The 17,179-nt window shown below is 33.7% G+C and overlaps 2 protein-coding genes across 2 annotated transcripts; both read left to right on the forward strand.

Annotated features, from left to right (window-relative positions):
- The first annotated feature begins 813 nt into the window (after nucleotides 1–813).
- Nucleotides 814–10,387, forward strand: LOC143907961 (uncharacterized). The gene is made up of 18 exons (XM_077425110.1): nucleotides 814–1,008; nucleotides 1,311–2,012; nucleotides 2,424–2,550; nucleotides 2,632–2,775; nucleotides 2,902–3,029; nucleotides 3,106–3,240; nucleotides 3,364–3,646; nucleotides 3,905–4,060; nucleotides 4,126–4,317; nucleotides 4,420–4,582; nucleotides 5,058–5,086; nucleotides 6,439–6,539; nucleotides 6,999–7,269; nucleotides 7,676–7,923; nucleotides 8,086–8,347; nucleotides 8,437–8,664; nucleotides 9,002–9,196; nucleotides 9,381–10,387. The coding sequence occupies exons 2-18, from the start codon at nucleotides 1,923–1,925 to the stop codon at nucleotides 9,557–9,559; spliced, it is 2,931 nt and encodes a 976-aa protein (XP_077281236.1). The 5' UTR covers nucleotides 814–1,008; nucleotides 1,311–1,922; the 3' UTR covers nucleotides 9,560–10,387.
- A 347-nt stretch (nucleotides 10,388–10,734) lies between these two features.
- On the forward strand, nucleotides 10,735–15,551 carry LOC143907847 (uncharacterized). Its single transcript, XM_077424861.1, has 11 exons — nucleotides 10,735–11,393; nucleotides 11,782–12,107; nucleotides 12,222–12,492; nucleotides 12,699–12,862; nucleotides 13,409–13,562; nucleotides 13,665–13,853; nucleotides 13,938–14,027; nucleotides 14,146–14,344; nucleotides 14,582–14,907; nucleotides 15,037–15,228; nucleotides 15,352–15,551. The coding sequence occupies exons 2-11, from the start codon at nucleotides 12,039–12,041 to the stop codon at nucleotides 15,501–15,503; spliced, it is 1,806 nt and encodes a 601-aa protein (XP_077280987.1). The 5' UTR covers nucleotides 10,735–11,393; nucleotides 11,782–12,038; the 3' UTR covers nucleotides 15,504–15,551.
- The last annotated feature ends 1,628 nt before the right edge of the window (nucleotides 15,552–17,179 follow it).

The raw sequence follows: 17,179 nt of genomic DNA on the forward strand, positions 1-17,179 counted from the left end.
AAATTTTCTTCGATTTTTCCATAAAAAAAAAACGAGATCAGTATATTTATAAGAGAAAAATATAATAACCAATGATAGAAAAGTTTGTGAAGATTGTGTGTAAAAAAAATAAAGGGTAAAATATAATCCATTCAATAATTATTAATAACATTAAAAAGAATAAGATAATATGCGTACATACTTTGATTTTTATTATAATGTGATACGTTACAATTTCGGTTCTTATTAACTATTATTGGTTTACGAAAGCATGTAATAATTTTATATGTTTTAACAAAGTGATATGTACAATATGTACATATAACGGTAATTTATTTTAAAATAAAAAAAATAATTAACGTTACAAAAAAAACTATTTTTATAAGTAAACTGAACCTAAGCAACGTTTACCCAGTTTGCACATATAACTCGCAGTTGCATAAATTAAGGCGCTATATCAGTGAATGTTATAACGTCATAGTAACATACTTATCTACGTACTTATCTACATACTTATCTATTCTACTTATAGTATCGATTGCGGCGTGTTAGCACACAGAGTACCAAATACATTGAATATAATATAATATTAAAGATTAAATTTTATTGTAATTTATAGCAATTAATTTTATTATCAGACAAGATTACAATGTAAAAAACACAATTATCGCATTGTATATTCCATTGTGAAATATTGTGAAAACTTTATTGCAATTATTGAAGCAATTTTATTGATAAAAAAGCATAGGTAACGTTTTATATATATAACCTATCGCCTGGTGAGTGCTATCTATATATATATGTATATGCAATGTGGACACAGATAAAACGTCCAACCAACGAAGGTCGGCCAGTGTTGCAAATGATTCGCATGTGATCACAGTGGACACTGGCGTTAACAATTATTGGCTAATTATATCAATTGTCTCCAATTACTCGCCAAACAAACTGCTAAAACATTTGTGTTGCTGACTAATAAGAAAGAAGTAAGGAGTGAATAATGTACGAATCGGGACAAATTAACTAACAGTAAGTTGTTCGAAGCATCTTATAGAAAGATCTATTTTTTTTTTTATTAGTGGTAAGTTTCATTGTATTTATTATTTACGTATCATGTGTCAAGTAATAATTTTGTACAGTTCCTATAGAAGCATTAAACATTGTGACACTATATAGTATAACACATACTTAATCGATAACGTAAAATAATGTTATTTTACGTATAACTGTCACGTTATCATTTATTTGATAAAATTTATTTATAATCATTAATATACATATATGAACAATATTCAATTATAATTTTTTGCATATGTTATCTTTTATTCCAGATAATATTAAAAGATAAAAAGCGAGAATGATAATGTATTACTTGCAACTAAAGATAACTTATCGATATTAGAAGACAGAAAATTTACTAGACAAATCACATGTACTTTTCCATCAACGTGTGACACAGCATATATAGTAGTTATGTTCGCCAAATACGGATTGACTACGCCTTATATGTCATGTAGCTCCCTCCATTTGCTAAATGCCAAAATAATTTGTTCTTGCTGTTACATAACATATGCCTATTATTTATTGCTTTGTAGATTTTGAAGTAGGTATATACGATTCGATCGACATTACTACGCACACGTATTGATCATTTGTGCTAAATCCCCTTCTTGACCAATGTGTTTTTCCACAGGAGTAGGAGCAGAAACAAGTGGAGAGGAGCAATAGGCAGCATATATTATTCGATGCTTAGTCTGAAAGTCACACAGTAGTGGGCAAGCACGTGATTGGCATTTTTAGCGAGCGGTATCGGTATCGATTAGAAAGAGTTCATGTGACGATGTGATTTAAAGATCGTTAGCAACTTAAATTAACTCTCGGTAGAGTATTTTTCAGCAGTAATAATTTATAATAAACCACATGAAAAATCGTTTTTGTAAATAATGACAGAAAACAAGAAAAATGATACTAAGGGACAAGCTCCAGATGGTGGCTGGGGTTGGTTTGTTTGTCTTGGAAGCAGTCTAATTGCGGTAAATGTTAACAAAGTTATTATGAACGCTGTTATATATAGCTTGAATTATTAATTTACATTCCTGAATAAAAATATGCTGTAAAGAAAATGACGCAACATAAAGCTACTGTGATAAAAGATGGTATTATACCAATGGAAGTGGTAATACAAAAAATTATTTTTGTAAGAACTTTATATTCTTCAAAGTTCCTACTTCACAAAATCTATTATTTTATCTTTAGAATAATATATTATTGACTATTAAATGTTCAAGTTTTATTGATGTTACTGATAAATACGCGTATATGAGAAATATAAGATGGTAAAAACAAAGTAGCGTGGAAGGTCAATTTTTTTTTATTTGCGATAATATAATTATTATATATAATATTAGAAAAAGTTTTACTTGTTATCCCAACGCACATTGTAGCTCTCTTTGCGATCCTTGGATCCATCATTCGGATTGCTTTTCAAAGATCTATTAGAGGATCTCAATGTCGACTCCACGGGAACATCAGTTATAATGAGCGTCTTAGATGCCATTGTCAATTTTTCTGGTAAACATTATACAAAACTTATACTTATGTTACTTTAAAAGAAAAAATTATTTGTTCTTATCAAATCATATAAATTTACAGGTTTCCTAGTCGGTCCATTACTTAAAAGATATTCTTACCGACAAGTCGCATTTTTTGGATCTTTATTAAGCTGCAGTGGTTTAATAATTACATCGCAAGCTGATAGTATGCTGTATATTATTTGTTCCTATAGCGTGTTAGGAGGTATACATATATAGAATCTGATGTTTATTACAAATTATATAATTTTGCTGTTCTGATATTAAATACATGTATTATTATAAATAATATTTCAGTGTCTTATATAAATATAAATTTATCCTACAACAGGTCTAGGTACTGGCCTTGCCATGGCTTGCTCCTTCATCGCCTTGAATACGTTCTTCGACAAAAAACGTGGACAAGCAGTGGGTTTTTCCATGGCGGGAACGGCGTTGGCAATGATGGTCGTACCGTTGGTAAGTGGTATATTTGTAAAAAAAAAAAAAAAAAAAAAACCAGAGAAATGTTATAAATAGCAATTCATTTATGCAGTTAATACATATGCTGCTGGACATATACGGATTTCGCGGCACAACGCTCATCGTCGGAGGATGGGCATTACATTCTGTGATAGGATCATGTTTGTTACGTCCACTCGAAGAACGACCATCGCCACCGCCAGTCAAAGTAATTATTTTATATATAATCCACAAAATATCGAATTATCACATAACTTGGAATTTTTAACATCTCGAATTTTTATATTAAACGAAATTATATATTATATATATACTTTTTTTTTGTTTTTAGAAAAAGCCTAATGAAAACCGAGAGCACGAAGCTTTATTAATGAAACCAAATCCTTCTGGAGCACGAAGGATGTCAAATGGATCAATGTGGACCAAGGATCAAGATACAGAAAATGGATCAACCTCACCTAAGAAGGAATCGTTCATGACGAAGATAAAAGCAACTTTTGACTTGGATCTTCTAAAAAATTTGACGTACTTAAATGTTGTTTTAGGCTGCAGCTTCGTTTACGTGGCTGAGTCAAACTTCAAACTGATGACTCCTTTCTTTCTCTCGGATATCGGTGAGAGAATATGAGTTGTACAACTTAAACGTAATCAGTACCGTAGCAAAGGATGTCTATTACTTCGCTGTTGAAAGAACTCCCGTCTCTCTGTTCTAAACATGAAAAGTTGTCCGCGCCTCGCATACATACAAATCTGTTTAGAACAATATTATGGAGACCTCGATGATCGAAACACACCGATCTCAGCAAACATCCTCGCTACGGCACTGCTCGGAAGTTACATAAACTGCTCGTAGGAACTTGACGATCGGCCAGGAATGACGAAAGCGGAGGTCGCCTTTTGCCTGTCCCTGACTGCGTTCACCGATATTCTCGCTAGACTTCTGCTGCCGACGCTATTCGACAAATTCGGCTGGAAAAAGCGCATAGTCTTTTGGATTTCCAGCCTCTTTATTGGGATCACGCGCTCCAGTAAGTCTCTAATTGAATTTAAAAAGAGCTATTGAAAGAAATTAAAAATTCTTTTTTTTACACAGTATTAGCGGAACAATCGGAAAGAACACCATTGATTGCCATGTTCGTAATAGCTGGATTTTTGCGTGGCGCTACATTAGTGAATTTAAATCTTTGTATATCCGAGTGTTGTACTTTGAAGAGGCTACCAAGTGCATTTGGAATATTTATGGTGTTTAAGGGCTTATGTGTAGTCACCATGAGTCCTTTAATTGGTACGTTTTTATACAATACGAGACAATAATGTTTCTTGCATTGTATTAAAATAAAACAGCATGCAAATTAATCCTTCGTATATTTATTTTCTGTTGAAAAAGGATACATCAGAGATGTCAGTGATAGCTACAAGATCTGTATTCACGTGATGACCGGCATGATACTTACCACATTTATCGTGTGGAGCATTGAATTTTTATATGGTATCTTTTGTAGACAACTTATCATAGTTAAGAAATTGCAACAGCAAGTTGTAGCAGAATAGTATTTTTAATTTAATATAGCAAAACAAAAGTCTAATGAATTTTTATATTAAACACAAATTTATGCGTCAAATTCTTACGATTTAGTACGTCACAAATACTAATCAAAAATAAATCTTTTTTTTTCAAACTAATTTTTTCGTCAATTAATAATTCTCATATAATTAACAAACTAACAATTGCAAAACGACGATCAGTTATGCGTTACAATTTTTGTCGTAACGCAATTATTTTTTTAATGCTCAAAAAAATAATCCTTGTGCATTAAATCAGATCAATTAAGTTCTCAATGACTTCATAATTTGTAATCTTTCCGATGTACTGATATCTTATCTACTATAGATGCAGCGCTATGTTGGTATTTTTACAAGTGCAAAAAACTCATTTCTCGTCTGTTTATCCAAAAAACTTCCTTGTCAAATCAGTTATCATTCTGCGTACAAATAAAAAATCTGATCATTGTTTTCAAAAAGCAGTTGTCGGAAAAGATTATCAAATTGGACGGGTCTGATAAATATTGACTCCTAATGTAATCGGTGTATTTATTTGCACAGATGTTTGTGCTTTTTTTAAAACTGCATTTTATATCAAATTGCAAGGTGATTGCAGTTGATGTAACATGATATAGCATAAATCATCACTCGTGTCGTTGCACTTACGCGAGATGATAAGGCGCGTTTATTTCGTTGCATTGAATCACATAAAAGCGACTAGAAATTAAATACCCCAAGCGCAGCGCTGCATGAGCGCTTGTATTCAGGCTCGCGAGTGAAAAGATTACGAACGATCGCGCTCGGATGGAGTAGCGGAGCCGGTTTTCATCGCGCTTCCTCCTCTTCGGCCAGTCTCGGATCGTCCGCAGCTCGCGTCGGAGCATATCTGCCCTGGTTTTATGTGCCAAACATTCACATCGGAGCATCTCAAGAAATCCCATTGGACATTTCAATGAATTTTCAAAATTGACACGCGTGAGTGTTGACGTTGTGATATTATACTGCGGCGTTGAAAAATTTTCCGACTGTACTTAACATTAAATAATGTACTCCGATAACTGTTTGCTAACGCGGAGGCTTGACGACTCGATTAAACATTTTAACTTGATTACAAAGTAAGCAGTTGTCGCGGGAAGAAGGGAGAACGACTGAGTCATTAATACAGATAGCGCTGATGAAGAGCAAATAAAGGAACAAAGTTGTTAATTATTTTTGTGCCGTTTAAATAACTGGTCGATCGAACCAGCATTTGTATTCGTCATTTCATTTTAATCATTATGGATCTGTAAGAAACGTAAATAATTCGGGACAAGGTTAATCCAGTTGTCGACTTACAAGCAAAGTAAACTTGCAAAAACTGTTAGGAGTTATTCTAGAAACTCTTTTATCAGTAAAGTTTTATCAGTTGGACCCATAACGTTTACAATTTTGTCAAGGTAGTTACTTTATTTTTCGTTATAAGATATAATTAAGATTGATAAAAATAATTGAACTGAATTGCGACGAAGTTCGTTCTTGTTAGTAAACATTACTATTTTATTAATTAATTGATTGAAGAAGTATTTGATATAGATCATACGGTTGTTACAAAAAGTGTAAATGTGTGAGTATATAATAGAAGATGCAGCTGCTTCTAATATAAAAAAAGCATACGATTCATATACGTATGTATAAATTATATGCAAATGCATAATGCATAAGAGCCGAATCGAAATGAGGAGCCTTATCCGCAGCGCGTATCTTATCACTTGCTCGGATCTAAATTTGTGATCGTACGTTGTCCGAACGATTAGATTTGCAGTCTGCTGATGGTACGAGCACGGAATACAACTGGAAATCTTTAGGAACGTATTACTCCCATGAGACGCTTGCGAAACGGTGATTGATACGATTGATAGAATGACACGTGGCGTAGTAGATCGGGGCTGGGCATGGGCGATCGTTATCGGCGTGACTGTTATCAATGTAAGTCTTTTTTCATTATAATCGCTTTTAGAAATTTAAAGTAATTAATTCCTATTGTTATGAGTGAGTTTTAATCTCCGATTTTTTAATTCTAACCAAAATTCTTCTTTAATATATAATTTGAAGTTTCTTCTAACGAAAAATGGACTGAAAATTTATGACGGAAATCTTCCAAGGTCAAAGATTTTAAGATATATTCTGTTTATATTTGTAGTATTTATGATGATAATTTGGCAATTTAATTCTCCATACGGCATAAAAATCCAATGTTAATAAAAATTTGAACGTTTCATGAAACCTATCAAATTTATATATATTTATCTACTTAAAATGATGATCTTCGCATCTGGAGAATTCTGTAAAAACGTGAAAACGATGTTCAAAAAGATGCGAATATTTGAACAATATAAAATTTGAGCAATATATTCTCGTAAGATTAACTGCAATTTCCTTCATTAGCTAGCCGTGCTCCCGGTCCAGCAATGTTTCGGCCTTATTTTCGCGGAACGTTTCACAAGTCTCGGCATCACTGCGACGCAAACAAGTCTGATTCTTCATCTTAATGGGACAATAACATGCAGTCTCGGCCTGATAAGCGGCCCGATGATGAAGAGATTCGCCTTTCGTCAGGTCGCATATTTCGGTAGCCTGACAGTCGTCTTCGGAATCTGCGCCGCTGCCTTCGCCGTGTCTCTCTCGACTCTTATTATCACTTATTGCGTTATTATTGGTAAATAATTCACGCTACAGGATACCCGAATGAGAGGCGTAATATGACGAGCCGCTTGATCATTTGTGCTGAGCGCCACTGAACTCTAGAGCACAGTAGACTGATAAAAAGTAAGACATAGTGGTAGTATACACGCACACAATGTGAAAGAACTTTCAGAATAGTTTAGAGCATATAGGTTGCCGCGACGCAGTCTTTGTTCGGCACTCAGCGGCGCTCAACGTTATAGCTCTCATCCGAGCTCCAGTCATTTCAATTAATATAGAACAGACATGATGTAATTGCATTCTCGAGGATCTTCAAGATTGCTCTGTAATTGAGAGATCTAAGACTCTTATGTATTAACTAACGCTATTGTATCTTAAAAAGATGATAGCATTAATTACAAAACGTTTATGTTTAACAGGCATAGGCCAAGGAATCATTTTTCCAGCGACAACGTTAGCTTTGAACACGTACTTCCGCAAGAAACGCAACGTGGCCATGGGTTTTTCAGTTACGTTAACCGGTCTGGGCCCGATCTTAATGCCCCTTTTGATAGACGTACTTCTCGGGAATTTTGCCACGACTGGCGCTCTCCTGATCCTTGGTGGAATCGCCTCGCACTCTCTCATTGGTGCGTCGCTATTAAGACCGTTCGGAAAGCAGAAAGAGGTGAGTTAAAGGTACGTGAGAAAAAGCGCAATCTTATTTCCGATCCTCTCCATTTTTCATTTTATGTATTTCAGTCACCTCATTGTATCACATCCACGATATGCGAAATGTAGACTATATTTGGAAAAGGCTCTCTTTCTCTCTCTCTTCTCCCATTTTTAGCAGATTGTTCTGGTAGACAAAATTACCGATATATCGAAAGAGGAAAGTTCACGTGTTGATAATGAGGCAAATGTAGAAAATAACACCGTTCAAAACCGGTTATTAATTGAAGAGAACAATGAAGAGGAAAGACAACCGAATCATCGGCCAAAGAATAGCGAGACTGAAGTGAAAAGTAGACATACTTCGTTCCTTAGAAAAATTGTTACAAACATGGATCTCGATCTTCTTCGTGATAATCGTTATATAGCGATAGTTCTAGGTAGATTACGAACTACTGAATTCACAGGTCTTGCCGAAGTAGAATTAAAATTTTGAGAGATGCATGTAACGCGTGCCTAAAAAAAACAGGTATGGGCGTCTCGTTGGTGGCCGAAACGAACTTCAACGCAACGATACCTTTCATCCTGGCCGAATTGGCGAATCTCGACCGAACGTCGATCGCTACAGTGATGTCGGTTCAAGCCGCCGCGGACATCACGGGGCGCCTTTGCGTACCGTTGCTGGCGCAAAAAACCGGCTGGACATGCAGGAATCTTTATGTGATGTCCCTGCTGGGATCGATCCTCGGAAGGACTAGTACGTACCGCCACACATAAGGTATACGAACACGAGGGATCTCTTCACGAGGTGATATCTTTGGGGTGGGTTGATTAGCTGCATATCGTAAGACAATCGATACCATCCGCAAATCGTTGATCGTAATATTTGACAATTATCAAACCGCGGCTGAAATTATGTTATCGCAATACACATCTTGATATTGTAATGTATTTTAACACTATGTTATATTTTGATTAATAATATTACGATATATCTTTTTGTATTCATTCACACTCTTATTGATCTTCGCGTTCCCGATGTTTTATGTAAACTTCTGTATACAAAATCAATTCTCATGTTAATTTCTTGGCAGTTTTGTCGACGTGGGGTGATACCTACGTCATCGTGATCGGAGTAGCTGTGATCGTCGGAATGGCAAAGGGAACCAAAGCTGTCTTCCAAGCTCTAATCATTCCCGATTACGTACCATTGGAGAGGCTGCCGGCTGCATCCGGTATTCAGATGGTTTGTAACGGCATCCTGTCTATCAGCGTGGGACCAATTATCGGTAAGGAGAAATTCTAAGTGTACAATGAAAGCAGCCTGTAATTTTCTTGAATATTTATTATAATTTCAATTGTACCTAGATATAACCATAATGTTTAACAGGATTGTATCGTTATCATCTATCTAATCTATTTTATCATTATTTTCTATCTTATCTATTTTAATCGACATTGAATATTTTTTAGGTTTGGTGCACGATTCAACAGATAGTTACGTGGGTGCGCTTTATTTCACATCCTTTCTCAGTCTGTCCTGTGTCTTCCTGTGGTCGATAGGTGGACTATGGGCTTTCGGTAGAAATACTCTAAAGTTGAATCAGAGAAATCCATCGGGAGAGCAAGAAAATTCTCACGAAAATCCGTAAATCATTAATTTAGCAGCGATTTAATATTTTCAATCTATATATGAATGCATGAAACATTGATGATTATAGAGTTTTTGTTATATATACTTTTATACTGAGAATTGAATGTGATAATTCTATGAAATCTCTCTGGCAATATTGTATAGAATTATTTATTATATTGATAAATGTAAAAAATTTAAAGTTTCTCTCGTATCAATAATTTCAATTCATCGATAATGTCATAAAAGTAAATATATGAAGCATATTATCACTTTAATTTTATGAAATTATCAATAAATGTACTTAATTTCAAGTTTCCATTAAAGTCATTAATGTACCTAATAATTCTATAAAATTAACAATATTTTTTATATAAATATCAATTAATCACTTTTACCGTAATGTGTATATTGCGCAAGCATACATTATTTCACCTAAATGTATTTAATAAGAGTTACTCGATTACTCGAACCAAGATTACTCGAATCTAAATGAGCCTTTTCTGACACACGCATTAATAATTGCTTATCAACGAAGAAGTTGATACTCGTAACAACAAGGCGACTCACTTGTACAAGAGATATGAAAGCATGTACACATACGAGCATATATTCGCACACATTCGAATATATAAATCATCACTTAATCACATATCATCGATTCCCCCTACTTTTCCTTCCTCTTCCTGCTTCTTCCTCGCCTGTCTTGCAATATATGCTGTTATAACAATTTGATAAGGATTAAATTACTATCTAAGTGTATTTCAAGTCAAAATTTTGCATCTATTATTTATTTTTATGTGTATTAGGTACAACAAAAACGAGTGGAATTTTGTTTAATCTTTAATTGTAATTTAATCACTATAATTTAAAAAATGCAATATGCATTAATGAAAATGAGACTAAAGTTATTGATTAAATTGTAATATTTTGTGCTACGTAATATCATTGATTAGAATACGAAATTAAAAATTGATTATTCCCAGAAATGAGATCTTTTTAATACGCACATAAGATTAATATGATGTAACTTTTTCTATATATGTATAATAATTTATAAAGCAATTGATAATTGAACAATCAATTAATATAATAAATTGAAATGTATATTACATTTTTATGGATTATGCTTTACAATTATATATATATATATATATATATATATATATATATTATTAAATTCCCTTCAAAATGACCTACTATATTTTTCAATTCTGCCCATAGACTTCCGGCAATCACACAAAATAGATATGGTATCTCATAATCGGGTACTTTCCTATACATACTCGTATATATATATATATATATATATATATATATATATATATATATATAAATTTATGCACTTTATTAGCGATTTTCCGGGGTCTCTCATATTAGGAGCACACTTTTGCGATTTTGCCGAAAGCTCATTTTTCACATTTTTCTAATTTTCAGCAAAATTAATATTTAAATTAAATTTTACATTTCAGCATCTTAAAGCATATTAAATTCCCTTCAAAATGACCTACTATATTTTTCGTAATACTTACATAATACTCATCTTATGGCAATGACCTTCCTATAAAGATATTTCCTATTTAGTTTCATTTAACAGTGTTCTCTCTTATTATCAAAGCAATCGTGTTCCGATAATGCATTGAACATCCATGGACTAAAGTGATCAGATTAGATTAATAGTAAGCTTAAGCACTTTCTTATCTTTCATGAAAGTGGTATCCAACGGCAGTGTAGCCTTTATCATTTCGCGAGACGCAATACTATTATCGGACTAGAAGAATATGCTAAGTTCTGTGCTATTTGCTTATGTGTGTTATAATTACTGATTCATTAGTGTTAGACCAATTAAATCTGTGAGTCAATGTACAAAAAGGGAGATAAGTGCAACAACTTATTTTTACATGTATAATATTTTGTAATCTAATAGAGGAAGAGAGAGAGAGAAAGAAAGGAAAAGAGATAGGAGAAAAATCTTTTCTTACTATTATTAAAAATATATATCACAAACTTAACTATAACTTTTTATCAAAGATAATAATGTATTGTACTAATAAAGTCTTGTAGAACTTATTTATTTATCACAAATAAAATAAGATTAATTGTAATTAAAAATTGTATTTTTCCGAATGGAATTATTAATGAATTTAAATAATCGCGATATCGATCGATGCAGATAAGATTGACTACCTGACATCATCGGAAACTGCAAGTCATTATTACATAAAATCAGTATTATTACAGAATGATTAATCCGCGAAACGTTGCAAGTTTTGACGTTTTAGTGAACAAAGTTTGCTGTTCAGAATTGTGTTCAAGTAATTGTTAATACAACTGCTCACAAAAACGGACGTGAATAAATGTGAAAGCAAGACTCCGTTTAAATTTTTATTTTACAAAGTGAATTTTTATTCTTGTTACAAGTTATATTTCTATTATTTTTAGACAATTAATCAATATTATACTAAATTTTATTATACAATTTGACTTTATATTAAAAAATGTTTACGAAAGTGCCGCCGAATGGGGGGTGGGGATGGATCGTTGTGTTAGCTGGAGCACTGAATGGCGTAAGTTATCATAAACATCAAAACTTGAAAAATGTGTCAAAATAAATCAATATCTGTTTAAATATCAAAATTCTCACTCGAGAACCGAGATTAATTCGAATAAAAATTTTATAGCTATCAACTATCCCAATTTTGCAAGTATTCGGATTGATATTTAAAGATTCTTTTGCCACGCTTAATCTGACTGCAACAGACACGTCAGTTATAATCAATGTAAATTTGGCATTCGGTATGATACTCGGCTTAATCAATGGGCCTCTCTTGAAGATCTACGGTTATAGAAGAGTAGCGCTGACCGGAAGTATAATGTATGCAGTTGGTGTAATACTGACGGCATTTGCCAACAGCTTTGCTCTTATTATTATTTGTTATGGAGTGCTAGCCTGTAAGTAAAACAGAATCGCTCGTCGGTCATTATTAATAATATTTTATTGTATATATAGCAATTATATTGTGACAGAGAATATTATATTTTTTACTGTCAAAAAGTAAATACTTCAATTACAATTATAAACAAAAATATTTATTATTATGTAAATAAATTAAAACGATTCTTATTATATAAATTAATTACCAAGTTTGTCTACATAGCTATTGGTATGAGTATGTCGATGTCTGCATTCTCTCTGGCGACTAATAGTTACTTTACTACGAAACGATCACGAGCTGTAGGCATGGGAATGACTGTCACAGGGCTGGGTCCAATTCTTATGCCTCAAATAGCATCCTTCTTACTTTCATATTACGGTATTCAGGTATCGTAAAAGTTACGTTTTTTTGGTGTAAAAAAGAATAAATTTAACTAAATGAAGAACGCAACGTATTGAAAAAATTTAACGTTTTTTAATATTCTCGACATATATATGAAATGAAAACATCGTGCAACTTGCAGAATTAATTCGGTCATATAAAAAATATAATCTATGTAAATACAGATTATAATATAAATTTATAGTTAAAAGTATTTTGATAAGAGGCATCTCCTCCGATGCAGCTTCACTTACAACGAATGTTGCCGATCGTAAAGTACAATGGCAACTGCTTATCGATGTGGGTCGGACGATGAACGTCTGTTTATTTGCAATTGTTAGTTGTGCAATCTATAGCTAACATTAAACTGATGTGATCTTCTATGCATTGTCGATCTGTAACATCAATAAGGCGTTTAGTGAAACCAACTTCTTTAATTCCCAATTAATTTGTCGAGAGTTACAACTACTTATGAATTACTGCTAAAACAAAAATTATTATAGATTTTATTAAACAAACATATATAGTACAAAAGATATAATTATAAACAGGGAACCATTCTGATACTTGGCGCTTACAGTTTTCACGCGATGATAGGCGCATTATTGCTACATCCGATCAAATGGCATATGAAAAACGCGCCCATTTGCTTAGAGACAATCCCTGAAAATCCTAAGACTTTGACCGACATTAATGATAAACAAGGTATCTGCTAATCAAAAAAATATATATATACATAGTAAAAAATATATATATACATGGTAACAATATTTTGACTCTTTGTCAGCAATTTGGAATTGCTTGCAGATATATCGAATTGTTACGAGGAAGATGAAAGTATACACTCTTCGATGCCAGCAATAAATTATCAGAGAAAAAGAAGAGCAACCGTATCCAGCATTGATCACGATGTCGAAGTTGGAAGCATTTATGGATTCGATACACCATTACCCCGACAAATTTCTACCGACGGAACCAGTAGGAGCCGACTTAATCGTAGGTTATTACAAATTGATAATAAATAAATTAACAATTGATTGGAACAAAAGCGGTTCTAAGAATGCAAATTTCATATTTCAGTATCGTACGACCCAAATTACGACACCGAAATGTCGATGATGAACGGTACATCAAAAACGAATTTACCAAAATATCCATGGTGGAATTTATGTAACTATGCCAAGAAGAGCGTGTTGATTGAAACTAATTTTTACAAATGCGACAGATATTGAACAAATGCAGATTTGTAATTAGATGCGTTGAAAATAATATACGTATTTTTTTATAGCAAGAAGCGTAGATAGTGTTCATCTCGGTAGTAGCATAAAAATTTTCGACGAGCCTATTCCAATAACGAAAAAATTGACATTTGTCGATAATGATGTAAGCAAAAATAATGGTACAAGTCAGAACGTTGTGGAAAAGGATTCGCTATTAGAAAAAGAGGCATCAGATAAATGTTCAATCAACGAAAATAATGACAGCAGGTAAGTATGAAAATATATCCATGATATGATAGTAAATAATAAATAAAATAAAATAAATATTTCATATATCTAATTTTTATCCGTTTTGTTAATGTTGACGTTAAATTATCACCTGCATCACAGAAATGCGCGATTACAATGTATGGCTATATTTATAATTACATAATAGAAGTTTTAAAGAAAATATATTAAGATACTGTTTTTGAATTAACAAATAATAGAACAATCACGTTGTAGCGGCAAAAATAATTCGGCCTGTCACCGAATTCTACAACGAGTGTCTGACCTTTACGACTTCGATCTTCTGCGCGACCCGATTTACGTGAACATCATGTTGGGGATGTCAATCGCGATTTTCGCGGAGATAAACTTCTCCATGCTGACGCCGTTCATCCTCGCTGACATGGGCTTGACAACGGCAAAAATTGCCAACGTCATGAGTATCATCGCGATAGTTGATCTCGTTCTCAGAGGCGCGGCACCCTTTCTGGGGGAGTGGCTGCGTCTATCGTCCAGGATGATGTACATGCTCAGCTTGTTTCTTCTGATAATTAGCAGAACCTGTAACGTATATTGATTATCTTTCGTTATTAAGTTTTGACAAATGAAAACAAGATAATGTATAAGAAAAGCTAAAATTTTAATATAGCAATAGATTAATCTCTAGATAGATTAATTATTTTTTGGCGCAGCGCTGATATTTGCGAATAGCTACGCTACGATGGTGGCCGTCGCAATCGGTTTGGGAGCAGCGAAAGGAATTCGATCGGTGTACATGGTCTTGGTCGTACCCAGCTACGTTCCCATTCAAAAGCTACCCAACGCATCAGGAATTCAGATGCTGACCAACGGAATGTTCCTCATGAGCGCTGGTCCTATGCTTGGTTTGTGAACAATAATATTATATATAAAATGGCTAAATATATATACAACCACTGTTCTTCAAATATAATTTGTTAAATGTTGTTAAGGGAAACCTAAATAATAAATAGTCGATTTGTTTACAGGTTTATTACGGGACAGTACTGGAAATTATACCATCTGTATTATCCTACTCAACTGCGTGACCGCTATTACGTTATGTATTTGGACAATAGAGATGCTTATTCGAAGGAAATCTCTTGCCCGGCAAAAATCACAATTATCTGGAACATCTTAGTAAACTGAATATAATTATGTATCTGTAAATAAATTATTTTCAATTGTACGTATAAGTTCCAAATACGGTAAAAGCGTGAATACTAAATCTGCAGCCTAAATACACTTCGAACGTAAGAGAAAGATTATATGCGGCAATTTTCGATTTCACGAATCATGAAAGGGAATTAAAAATTCCTCCGCGTTTCCTCCAAGCGGCACAGCCTATCAGCACGGTCGCAATTAAGGTCGTGTCCTTGTTCGATACCATTTACCATGGAAATGGATCTAATTAAAGCGTTAGTCCTCTCCAGACACGACTGAAGTCTTTAAGACAAACAACGGCGTACCGCCGTTGTAGACACAATGGTAACATCTTTTCCCACTATCTTCCGGTCGGAGTTCTCACGTTTCGCTGGCGCGACAGGCAACGTGTGATCTTCCCGAAGAGACCTGAAAAGGAAGTTCGAAGGTCAATGAATTGCAGATATTGTTACATCAAGCAAGTTAATCTATTCGACGCTGTTAGTTTCATCTTCTCCCGCATCAAGTTCTTGCTCATTAAGTGTAACACCTCTTTCATGACATCGAATGGTTATAATATACGCACGATATCACCTAATTTTCCTGTGACACGGTGCCTGTAGCACGGAAGTAATGTTGTTTCTTTTTTATCAAGGAAGAATCTAAATGAAGGAAAACTTAGAAACACTGAATGTGTTTTTGTTAAATATATTTTTAACACAATAGTAATTTAATAGTAATTTAACAATATAAAATATCGTATATATTTTTAAACGTTGATCGAATTATCTTTTTGTACGATTTTGCTTGATGTGAATGAAAGGACGAGCTCGGAATTCCCGACACAAAGTCCCGTTTCACCGTACAATTGGAAGAAACTGACTTACGCGATATGCATATAAGCGTATCACGTACGAATGTATATTTGAATGCAGCAGCACTCAGATAGTCGTGACACTTCTTGGCGGACGTCCAGCTTTACGAAATTGGCGAAAGTGATCGAACGCCTGGTTGGCAAATGCATAAAAGACGAGTTTTAAGTGACGTATAAACGCGACGGGATTTCGAAACAACCACGCCCGCAGTTTTCTAAAGTCGAGGTAATAAGACGTGTGATGCTTTAATTAAATAATTTATCACGCCACGTGAGTATGATTTAATATATTATAATAGTCAAGAATATTGTATTGCATCGTGTATGGAAAAATATATGACATGATTCGCAAGAGTTAGAAATATTTTCTTAATTTGTTGGAGAAATATAAACTTATACTAATTCTTTTTATGTGCGAAATATTAAGTCATCCATTATTCATGATTTATTATTTCCTATCCGTTTTCTATTATTCATTATTTCTCATTGTTTTTTATGTCGCGCTAGAATTTATTCTTTTAGCTTTAAACAGAATATAGACTGAAAACAACGAAAGCTACTCCATTGGAAAGCGCTTAATATGCACGATAGACTCTGAGAACATCGACTCGAAGCCGGCTTAGATTTGGCTTACAGAATTGACGAAAGTGCTCCAGGAAACAACAGCGTGTTCGCTTAAAATCCGGTTCGTGTAACGCGGACTGACCTGATTGATCAATACGCTTATGTTGTCATCGGTCCGCTTTCAGCTAAAATGTATTTTTTGTAGCAAAACGCTTTTTTGTTAAAAAATCAGATTT

This window comes from Temnothorax americanus, unplaced genomic scaffold (assembly GCF_048541705.1).
Source record: "Temnothorax americanus isolate GAGA-0224 unplaced genomic scaffold, ASM4854170v1 Scaffold9, whole genome shotgun sequence".
Lineage (NCBI taxonomy): Eukaryota > Metazoa > Arthropoda > Insecta > Hymenoptera > Formicidae > Temnothorax > Temnothorax americanus.